The 11,406-nt window shown below is 47.6% G+C and overlaps 1 protein-coding gene across 4 annotated transcripts; it reads left to right on the top strand.

The window, feature by feature from the left end:
* Positions 1 to 2,948: 2,948 nt before the first annotated feature.
* On the top strand, positions 2,949 to 11,024 carry C2H8orf76 (chromosome 2 C8orf76 homolog). 4 transcript variants are annotated; one of them, XM_065668896.1, is made up of 6 exons: positions 2,957 to 3,216; positions 3,301 to 3,399; positions 5,876 to 6,019; positions 6,767 to 7,269; positions 9,516 to 9,648; positions 10,743 to 11,024. In XM_065668896.1, exons 1-6 carry the CDS (start codon positions 3,103 to 3,105, stop codon positions 10,941 to 10,943), a joined length of 1,194 nt encoding a protein of 397 aa, XP_065524968.1. In that variant the 5' UTR covers positions 2,957 to 3,102; the 3' UTR covers positions 10,944 to 11,024. The 4 variants fall into 4 exon arrangements, with proteins under 4 accessions (XP_065524966.1, XP_065524969.1, XP_065524965.1 ...); XM_065668894.1 differs by having other exon boundaries at positions 2,949 to 3,399; positions 6,818 to 7,269; XM_065668893.1 differs by having other exon boundaries at positions 2,954 to 3,399.
* Positions 11,025 to 11,406: the final 382 nt, after the last annotated feature.

Raw genomic sequence — 11,406 nt, 5'->3', positions numbered from 1 at the left:
ATGAGTATTTCACACTGTCTGCAAGAATCCTCTTAATGATTCAGGAGCCACCCATCCTTTGAGGAATGCTGCCTGTGGGCCCTACTGCCCCTTCACTGCAGGCAACTCTCTTGCTTTGAGCAGGGAGCTAGTCTCTCTTTTGCTGTCTTCCAAAGGCAGCTCCTTTCCAGCACATTTTAATGAAGCTATAAACCATGTGAGAGCTGCATTATTCCTTAGCCGATGCGTGTGGGTAGTGCCTACCACGATAGGGTCCTAGTGCCGACTGAGGTTTCTTGTTTCTGCTGTGTGTGCTTGATGGTCTCTAAAACCTTTGTGGTGTGCATTCCCCTGGCACAAGAGTGGCCTGGCTGTGGCAAGGACCCATGGAGGCTATCACAATATGAATAATACCATCAGTAACTAAAGAAGCACTGGGGGGGAATTTTTCTGAATTAATTGTGCCTCAGAGTGGAGTGGGAAGCAGGGAGAGGAGGGGGTGTTGGGATCTAGACAAGCTCTGTCTGCCACGCTGCATTTTCTTTCCCTGGCCAAAAGACCTAGGCAATAGAGCAGTGTGACAGATTCCTGCCTATCGCTAGAGTTGTCTTCACCGCCCAGGCTTTCCCTGGGCTCACCCTGACTACAAGATGCAGGCTGTTCCTGCTCACTGAGGTTGAAGCTGGGTCACAGCACCTCAGCACTGTGTGAACAGTAGCTTTGCTGATGTGCAGGAACCTGCTTGGTGACCACAATGTGCTGGAGCCCATTTGTTTTATTGGTCTGATGTTCATGTGCCAAGCCCGTGGTTTACGCTGCTGGTGGAGTAAGGCCTTGGCTGCCTTTAGGAAGAGATTCATCATGGCTGCTTTTTATCCCCAAAGCTGCCTACACAGAGCAGCTGCAGCAGCGCAGGCTCTCGTAGGGCTTGTGCATTCCTGAGCCCCCTCAAAGCTGCCTCTTCCAGAGATGCTTTCTCCTGCGTGAAGCCAAGGCTAACGGCACCATGGCAAATCATGCTGTGCAAACTCAGGCAAACAGCTTTGCTTAAGTACAGTGGGAATCTGTATTCTGGCAGCTACACTGATGACTCGCATCTTAGGGGAGAAATTGAGCAAATCTCCGGTGCTGACAAGGCACAGGAATTTCCTCAAGTTGCATTTTTTTTATTTCTGTAACTAATACATGAGGAGCCTTGCAAATGTTTGAGGAGAGGCAGGGGAAGGGGAGAGCCAGGCAAAGAGGAAGGAAGAAAAGAGGCAGTATTAACGCCTATGATTTAGGACTGAAACCATGCAGTCAGCTGCTAGGCCCCCTGTGTGGTGCTCCACAATCACCGCTCTCCTATCAGTGATTTACCAAAGGCATTCTCTGCATTGCAACACAGAGCCTTTGCAGACCACGTCGGGATCCTCTGAGGCAACCATGGCTGAAACCCCCAGCCCTGGAGGGCTCTGCAATCCAAGCTGGCAGCCGAGCGGCTGCTCTGGGATTTGCCCCTGGGTGTGCCTTGCTCTTTGTGTTTTACTCTGAGCTGGGGCCACATTTCGCTTTGATTACTCATGTTATTTTTTTTCTTCTTTTCGGTTTGTTCTTAATCGTTGTGCTGGATTTTTGTGCTTTGCTCATTAGTGGTGCCTGCAGCATGAGCAGCAGTCCTGGAGGAGGGGGAAAGGAACGTGTATGTTCAGTGTATGTGAGCAGAAGTGCAGATGCTGTAACTGACGCTCCTCCAAACCTCCGCAGGCTGAGCCCTGTGTGCTCTGCCTGTCCTACAACAGCTCATCACACTGGTCTGTTGGCAGCCGGAAGCCACATGGGTTTGGTGTGCACATACAAGCAGCTCTGTTCTCACCTTGACACCTAGAAGGACTGAGGCGTGTTGAGCACACTCTCCATTCTCTCCAGATTCACTTGTTAAGTGGTTTCTTATGTTCAGGCGGGCTTGTTTGCCAAACAGCAAGTTTAAAAGCAAAGCAAACCTCAATCTCCTTTCTTTTTTCTGATCAAATCTACCTGCCAAAATTGAGTTTCGACCCAGGGATTTATGCCATCTGATGCTGCATCCAGTCCTAGCTGTGCTGGTGTGGAAGGATATTCTGAATGTTATCCACTTAGAATAATAAAACCCCCAAACCTAGAACCTGTATTTTACATGTCTACTAGAAGGAAATCTTTAAAATTACCCAAACAAGCAGCGTTTTGGCCTCAAAAGCTGTTCTGGTATAGGCAGGTTCATCAGTCCATTGTACAGGTTAAGGAAGTACAAGGATGACCTTTCAGCTTACCTTCTCCAAATCTCCCTAGTGATTAGATGGGACAAAAAGAACCTTACCGGATGGACAGACTGGCAAGGTGGAGAGAGGCAACAGCAGTGCAGGTAGAAGAACACAGCACGCTGTGCACCACAGGACATAAAGCTGGGCTGGCTTCATCTGGGTGCTGCTCATGAGCTCACTGCATGCGATGTGCAATGTGCCAGAGAATCCTCACGGCTTGAAGAAGCCCTGTGATCAGCCTGCACTTCATCATGTCCCCGTTTACCGTATCACAGCGCTTTGGGGAGGCCCGGGATTTCACAAGCTTCCTCTTCTGCTCTGGGGCAGAACTGAAATCAGATGGAAGCATTACCAGAACGCACTCCCCCCCGCAGAGCCACCAGGCTGAGTTACCACAGAATAACTCTACAATGACGCGGTTAATTTATCAAAGCACGGGACACTTCGGTTCAGCTGTTTGCTACCCGATCTTCCATCGCAGCAACCTGGGACCGAACGCCCCAGATCCACGGAGGTGCTATAGCCCCACTGCCCGCCCAGTTCCTAAATCCAGTGGGGGTGAAGGCCAGAAGGGGAGCCACGAGCTGCTCGGGGCTGCCCCTGGCTCCACTCATACCCAAGGAAGCTTCCTCCTCTTCCAGCCTGTGGGGCGAGCAAGACCCCGCGGCCTTATGGCGACGGGCGGGACTACAGCTCCCGGCGGGCCCCGCGGCCTTATGGCGACGGGCGGGACTACAGCTCCCGGCGGGGCCCGCGGCCTGCCTAAAATGGTCGCTGCCGCCGCGCCTGCGGCCGCTCTAGCCCTGACTCGTTGCTCCTGTGGCGGACTCCCCGGCGCGGCGGGATGGAGCCGCTGCTGGGCTGGCAGTTCGAGGACTCCCTCTTCACCCCGAGCCGGCAGCGGGGCCCGGGCGGCGGGCCCGGGGAGCCCTACGGCGCGAAGCACTGCGAGCCCCGCGTGAGGAGCTGGCGGCTCGGGGCGGCGTGCGGGAGCGGGCAGGGCACGGCCGGGGCCGCGCTCACGGTCCTGCTGTGCCCGCAGTGGTTCCACCGGGAGGCGGGCGCCGACGGGGGAGACGCCGATGCGCTGACGGGCACCAAGTTCCGGGCGGACTGGGCCTACCGGCGGCGGGACTTTGAGGTACCTGGGGGCTGGGGCTGCGGCGGGCGGCAGTGACTGGTGAGCTGGGTCAGTGTGTGTGCTGGGTGGGAGCTGCGGGGTGCCATAGTCCCTGTTGAGCTGGGTCAGTGTGTGTGCTGGGTGGGAGCTGAGGGGCGGCAGTGACTGGTGAGCTGGGTCAGTGTGTGTGCTGGGTGGAACTCGCCCGCCAGCCGTGTCCAGCAGTCACTGTAAACCGGCCACAGATCTGCCTCCCAGAGCTGATCCAGGTCAGGCTCGCACATCGGAGCGGTTCAGAGGCGAGCAGGGCCGGTGCCTGCGGCCATGGAGGTTATGGTCAGGCGGTTGGTTACACATGTGGGCTCTGCTCCTGGGAATAACGCCATGTCTCACGGAGGCCGTTGGGTCGTTGGCTGCCTTTCCCTGACCGCCCCCCGTGAGGGGAAAGCAGAACGTAGTTGTCTGACTCCCGACACTGCTTTATGCGCTCCGACGTTAACGTCCCACCTCTGTGCTGCCTCCTGTGCTCTGGCTGGCTGGTTGTGCCTTGGGGGTGCGTTTATGTTCACCATTTCCGCGCCTCCCTGCTAGACCCTGTCCTCGCTGCCTGCTTCCTGCGCTGCGCTCCAGGTCATCCGTGCCCTCCTGACTCTACAGTTCCTGTTGAAACCAGCTGCTTCTGCCCTTGTTTCAGCTGTAAGAGCTTCTCGTTCCAGGCTGTGGCTTGCGTTGCAGGCTCCCTCATTTCAAAGGCCTCAGGCTGACTTCTTGCTCCACTCCTTTCACCTTTCCCACTGGATTTGTGGATGTGTCTGTACCTCCGCTGCACCAACTTCTGCTTTTTAGTGTTACTCCAGCGCTACTGCTGCCTTGTCTATACCCAACAGGTGCTTTTCAGGCTCAGCAGAGAGGGCCTGGAGGGATTAATGAAAGCATGCTGAGAAGAAAGATGCCTCAGGCTGCGGTCCGGCATGGTTGCTGCCCTTGGGAAGAGCAGACTGCTCCTTGCTGTGTGCGATGGTGCCCTCCTGGGGGAGAATGACACCCCCTCAGAGCTGGCAGTGGAACAGACCCTTGCTTCCTGATCCTTTTCTGCCTCAGTGATCCATGTAAAAGATGTAGTCTTTGGTTGTGTTGCTAACCTGGATCACTGTGACAGAACCAGAACTAGTCTGCACATAAAATTACGGATTTGAGAGCACCCACCTTAGCAAGAGGGCTGGAGATAAGTCAGTGGGGGTAGTAATCTCCTCACTCGTTGTGAACACTTTTTTACATCAGCCAAGGCCAGTCGATAGGAAATGCCAAGGGCAGCAGTGATCAAAGCTGTGCCCAGTTTTAGAATAAAGATGGCTGTAGAATCATAGAATCATGGAATCATTTAGGTTGGAAACAATCTTTAAGATCATGAAGTCCAACTATAAACCTGATGCTACCACCACTAGACCGTGTACTTAAGGACTGCATCTACATCATGTTTAAATACCTCTGGGGATGGTGACTCCCTGGGATTCATAATGCCTGCTCCTTGCCAGGTTATATCGCTTTGTCACATAGGAAGGTAAACATGGGTGTCCTACAGCCCTCCTGTGATCTGCTTTCACCAGTGGCTGCTGCACTCACTGGGCAGAGGGGGGGGCTGTCCCTCTTTTACTTGGGAAGGAATGAGCTTAACACCAAGGAAGAAAAGTATTCCATCCATCTGCTAGGAAGTATTTGAGGTATGTTGCTTGGAAGCTTTTGCTCTTAGAACCAATCAGGGAACAATTAAATATTCATTTTGAGAGATGGGAGAATGAGCACTGCTCTTTAGTCTTCTGGTCTGAGCACTTACATGATGCAGGAGGAACAGAGATTCCAGTCTTGGCCTCACTGAATACTTAATTTAATGTATTTAAATGTTAATTGGAGTCCTGGTGAGTGCCCTGAGCATTAAGCTACAGAAGTATTGCTCATTCTTGTCTTTTTCCTTAGCCCAATTAATATTTAATTATTGCATGCAAATTAGAACCACTCTATACGAACAATGCAGTTTCACCTTCCTCGTGGTGTTCACTGACTTGCTGATTACTCATGTGAGGTGGGTACTTGCAGGTTCAAACCTTCCCCTTGAGAGGTCCCGCGAACTTCAGCGGAGTGCTCTGATCATTAAGTGGATAGCTAGGGGAAGGATGCCTTGTATCACGTATTGGCTGAGTTGGTAGATGATCCCTTCTGGATCAAGCCTGATGGGGGAGAGGTGGGCAGATGTGTGGTGAATACAACACAAGTGAGGATTGAGGTTGTTTATCCCTGTCTAGACTTGGCTGTGTAGTACCAGGGCCCTCATATGTTGCTGGCATAGGTGGTAGCTGAGACCAGAGAAATGAAACTGTCGACTTTAGCTCCTGAATTTCCTTTCTGAGTGGATTCATAACCAGAACATACTGCCAGACTTGCTTTTAAATGAAAATCCCTCACTGGTTGGTTTGGCTTTTCTTTTTGTTGGCCCTACTAGAAAGCCCTGTGTGAATACTCGAAGTGCTTACTGCTGTTACCTCCCAGTAACATTACCATGAGACGGGATGTCCAGGAAGGCCAGGCTCGCTGTTTGTGTCACTTAGGAAGGCACAAGGAGGCTCTGGATATTGCAGAAGAAATGGTAAATAATGCAATCTGTCTCTTAGGCTTTGAACATGAAAATATTGCTGGTAGTTCTTTCATATGGACCATTTTCTGGGAAAATAATCTTCATGTGCATAATCCTTCATGATGTTCAGTGCTCAGAGTATGTGGTAAACACAGGGTAACTGTCACTGCAGATATAATCACTCTCTAGAAATCAGAACACCCTGTACCACAATGAGCTCCCTGTGCAGGGAGGCTTGTAGTCCTGGAAGGGACTAAACATGCTCTGCCAGGCAGAATTAATGTAATGTAACAGGAGTTATAAGAAAGGGGATAAATGGGTGCTTACATTTTTCCACTATAAAAGTGATGGTTCAAAACTCCCTTTTATTTCCATATACTCGCTGCCAAGCCTCCACCAAGAGGAGTATGTAACCACAAACAAAAACGTCCAGAGGCTCTGAAGTCTGCTAGAATTTGCTGCTGCCATTTATTTTATATAAAAGGTGTTTATACTACAAAGAAGGGCAGCTGTATAAAACTCTGAAGGCAAGTATACAAGTGACAGCATTGGGCCTTCAGATGGGCACAAGACAGAGGGGATGCTGTCAGTCTGATTGTGCGTGATCTCTATCACTTATTGAAATTAAGAGCACAATTTTGTACAGTTTAAAAATTACCTTTAGTATTATTTGTGTGTCATTCTTGAGAGAGGCATTTCCTTAGGCTCTGAAGGATGATTCTGTTCTGCCAGTTTTAATCTATTGGCTTTTGTTTCTAGCAAAAAGGCGCTACTAACACAGATCACTTAACGGCGGTTCTCAACCTGCAGCTTGCCATTTACCAGGGCCTGGAGAACGTAGACAAAAAGATCACGTGTCTGCAGCAACTCATCTGCTTACATCCTTTCAACCCTCAATACTGGAAGTTACTTGCTGAAGCTTATATGAGCCTTTTACAGTTAGTCATTCCAGAAACAAATCTAAATCAGTCTGAAGATGTTGGTGTAAGGGATAGTAGTTTCAAAACATCAGCTGGAACAGAGATTAATTTACAGCCTTGCAGATCAGGTGGCCAGAAAGAAGGCCCTTGGTGCAGCCTGGCTACAGAAACAAAGAGAGAGAATGCAGTGACTTGTAATGGCAGCCGACCTGCTGAATTCCACAGCCCTTTGGAGGAGCTGGAAAGGACGGACCAAGGGAAATGCGCAGCCTCCGAGTCCTGGGAGCAGAGCATGCCAGAGAAAATTGGGATAAAGGCATGTGCCTCGTTTATTAGAGCAAGGTAACTAAACGTGTTCTTGGAATAATGTTAACTTCTCCCAGTTGGGAACAATTTAAAATATATTTTTCACAACCATAGTATTTTCAGTTTACGTTTTCAGTTTAAGTGTTTGTTCCAGCATTGGTGATGCTGACTTGGAAACACTCTGCTATTCCTCCAGCAGAATCAACTAGCATGGTAGCTGTGAACAGCTGCAGTCTTAAGTGGAAAGGGTAAACCAGTGTCATGCACTGTTGAGAAGTAAAGTGGGTTTTGATGAACTTCCTCTATGAATCTTTTCAAGCAATTCTATACAAAAGGGCCTGTTCTTCAACAGCTGCTCCTGTTAGAGCGTGGCTGTTTCCCGGGTTGGTGTTAAAGATGCAGCAGCAGAAGAGACCCAAAGGGGTGGCTGGCCAGTCCTCCTCATGCAATTGCCACCTGCCTTACTTGCTTGAAGCCTCATGGTTGAGTAAAAACGTATTTTTTAATAATACCCCAATCTGCATAATGGATGAGGTTGAGAAATGAACTGTGTGACAGCTGATTGACAGGGCTGCATTAAAATGCTCTTTCTTTTTCTTCCCTCTCTTCCTAAATCTCTGGCACACAACAGAAATCCCTAAAACAGAATCTTTCAAAGAGATAATTAGGAACTGGCTTTGTTAAATTAGTCTTGGATTTTCTTTTCCCCTCTTGCCTCTCAGTAATGTATTAGTCACCGAACATATTTAAAGCTATTTTGTGAACTTCCACAAATGCTTACAGAGAACACTTTATAACTGCCCTGATAGGGCAAGGTTTAAGGAATGTAAAAAGAGAGAGAATAGCTTTTAACTGTACTCAGACTAAGAGTGACTTTAATTGCTACTTGGGAGAAGTTAATACATTTAGTACTGATATTGAATATTAAAGCTACATTCGTATTAAAATCATGTGTTGCTTGTTTTGGTGTGAATGGTTCAGCATTGAGACAATGATAAACTGTGGCATTTCCTTGCTTGGCTACAGTTTCACAAAGGGTTATTATGGCTCATATTTGCAGGTACACTTGTCCAGGGGAAGCTCCTCCCCTACCCAGGGCTTATGCATTCAGTAGGCTGTCTAATATTTTCAGCTCTGTTGGATTTTGAGATGTGGACGTTGTATAAATGTGTGTGCAGGGTAAACTGCAGCTGGAGAAGGGATGCTAGGATTGCATTTTGTAGGCAATAAGGTTCTGTGTTAAAGCATCATGAATAATTGACTCGTTTTGCCAGCCAAGAAAGGGAGAAATGGTTTTGCTCAGTTTTCATTGAGATTTCATCCTTTCGTACCTTATAGTGATGCAAATCTTGAAACAAAACCACTTCACAAAGTAAAAGTACTTTCCGATTTTACTTTGAATTTCCCAGTACAAGCTTTACTGGATTTACAAATGATTTGTTGGCTCAGACCAACACATTTTGATGTTTATAATGCTCAAATGAAAACTTTCATCTAAGGTCTTAAGTCTCCTCTTCATAAAAACACACACCTTGATCAAAACACCTGCTTCATTTAACTCCATCGAATGTAGTAAGAAAATTTGTTGTCGTCCTTTATGCATAAAGCTTGAATTAAATATAGTTTCAGTAACGGTACTGTGCAGTCCCACTGGTCCTTTGGTTTTATGGTCCTAGCATGAGGAGAACTCTGGAAACTGCCACAGCTTTCTCAGTTGGTGATGGGGTCCCCCTGTGACATGAAGCCACGTTGTGAGCACAGTGTCAAACCTTCACCAACCACGGTAGTGACTGCTGGGGCACTGCCCTGAACATAAAACTGTGGTTAAAGGTTTTAGAAGATCCCCCAGGGTTGGTCCGTGTGTTTGATATTTGTCTAACCCCCCACATTTCTAGCTTTCCAGGCTGCAAAGATGATCACTGCCCTAGGCAAAAACACCCTGCTGGCTTACTAGGCCTGAATAAGGATGTGGGACTCCTGGGGTGCTGCAGTTGATGTAAGCAGATTCAAGCTTCACTTTTGAAATGTATGGTGAATACATGGGTAGAAAAATGTTTGTGCTGAGCAACCAGAGATATTCAGCATGCTGTTTTTTATTACTTGTGTCATAGCAGGGATATTCCGTACCCATGGTCATTGATAGGGATATATGAATTTCTTCGCAGTTTTTGCAGTCAGCAAATTTCCAGAAGAGCTGTTGTAAAGTGTGGTATTTTGATTGGGTTTAGGTTCACTGACATTTCTGCCAGCTGTGCTTTTTTTAACTGCCTTTCACATTTCAGGCTTTTACTCCAGCTTATCCAGTCACAGCAGTCATCCTTTGCACTAGAGAGGAACATTCAAGGTCAAAAAGAGATTGATGGCAAAGTGGCACAACTTGGTTTCAGTGAAAATTCCTTGCTGTTGATGATCAAGGTAAGGGGCTGTTTCCTTGTGTGTGAATTCTCAGCCACCCTTAGGCTGGCTGAGGTACTTGAGCCAGTATTTCGGGCACAAAATCCTGTGACACTCTCCTGAGCTAATGAATGGAGCCAGGAAGCAAATTCAGTTAGCTGGTAGTTCAGGGTTGCCCTGGTAGTGTGTTATCTGGAACTGGCTTGTGTCGTGCAGGTGTATCCCTGTTCTGCTGAGATTTTCCTTTTGGGAATGTTCAGGGTTGTCAAGTTTCTCATTGGACTTTTTATTTGCAGATACATCATCACTGTGTTACCTGGGATGCAGATTTTATCTTGTGAATTTTAGATGCCACAAAGTGAAAGACAAGTATGAAATGGAAGTGGAGATTACTTTGTTGGTCACAGCAGCATTAACCATTTTCAGAAAAAGCCAGAGACATCCTTTTACATGCTTTCTGTGTTCTGCTTGCTGTACTGTGTTCTAGTTTGAAAGAAATACAGAGGAGGAGAGTTAACATTGAGTGACTTTATTCGTAGAGCTTAAACATTTTTAGTGCTATTTATAGAGTTTCTGACTTTTATCTAAAGGAACAAGAAGAGTCCGGGGAGGTTCTAACTGCTGTCAGTAGTACAGCGTTAAGTGAGTGGAAGCCAAGCTACTGCCGGGTTGGTAGGCAGTCTTGTGGGCTTTCATCCATGAGAGGGCAGCAGCATGCAGACTATCAGGTTTTGGAAAGGTTGAGGAAAGAAACTTCTCTTGCTTCGCTTGGTCCGACACCCCCAGGAGTAGATCAGGGTGCGGGTGCTGTTGCAAGGTGAGCACACAGTTGGTGTTGAGATTCCCACTCCTACTCAGAGAGTAAAAATCCCGCTGTAGGAGCATAGCCTGAGGCTGGGAGGGTTGTGCAGGTCTGGAACTTGAGTTCTCTGTTCTCCCTGTGTAATGCAGAATGCAATAGGCAGGCAGCTTGATCGTGGCTTGGAAACTTCTGGATGGTGTGTGGATCATGTGTCAGGGGCTTGTCTTGTGAAGATTTGCTATTCATGTAGCATTTGCTGTTTTCCCTCCATTTATTTTCTTGTTTCCCATCTTCTTTCTTACTCTGTTTGCAGGTTATGGGACGGGATCTTACACCAGAAAAAGAGGAATTTCAGGGCGAGGTGAAATGCATAGGCCCTTCAGTGCTGTCATCACTGGTAACTGCATCAGCCACTGAATTTGAAATCAATTGGTTTGGTAACCTCCAACATGACTTATGTCACTCTGACAGACAATTCTGTTCAGATACACATCTCCCACCTTTGGTAACTTAATGGTTTCGTTGTATTTATTCTCATCTCCAAATGATGATGGAGTGATACATGCAATAAAGTTCATACTACATTTTTTAAGAATTATTGTTGTATGTCTTGTAAGAACATACATATAAATCTCTTCATCCAGACTCTTCTTAACCTCTCATTTTCTTTGTTCACTGTTTCTATTCAAATTAATAAGGAATCCAGTATAAAAGTGAGCATCCAGTTCAGCTTTCAGAGGGAGCTTTCAATCATAAACCTCACCGCGTAGTGCTTGACATGCCTGTGACTTTGAGGCCTGCAGTGCTGGTGGAGTGGAAGGCTTCCTTCATGATACGCAGTTTGAAAGGCTCTTGGTACCACATCCAATGTTGTTGTGTTTAAAGCCATGAAAACAGCCATTTTCTTAATGATTTTTTTGGTATTGATGAATTGACATTGCAGGGTTTTCCTGCTCAGAGGTGGAGAGCTAGAAATA

This window comes from Lathamus discolor, chromosome 2 (genome assembly GCF_037157495.1).
Source record: "Lathamus discolor isolate bLatDis1 chromosome 2, bLatDis1.hap1, whole genome shotgun sequence".
In the NCBI taxonomy this organism is placed as follows: Eukaryota; Metazoa; Chordata; class Aves; order Psittaciformes; family Psittacidae; genus Lathamus; species Lathamus discolor.
This window is presented reverse-complemented; position numbering and strand designations above follow the sequence as displayed.

Excerpts from the sequence above, each read along its gene's own strand:
- C2H8orf76 (XM_065668893.1), top strand. The coding sequence starts at position 3,103 with ATGGAGCCGCTGCTGGGCTGGCAGTTCGAGGACTCCCTCTTCACCCCG. Across the intron at positions 3,400-5,875 it reads ACCGGCGGCGGGACTTTGAG|AAAGCCCTGTGTGAATACTC; the intron begins GTACCTGGGGGC and ends TGGCCCTACTAG. Across the intron at positions 9,649-10,742 it reads CCTTGCTGTTGATGATCAAG|GTTATGGGACGGGATCTTAC; the intron begins GTAAGGGGCTGT and ends CTCTGTTTGCAG.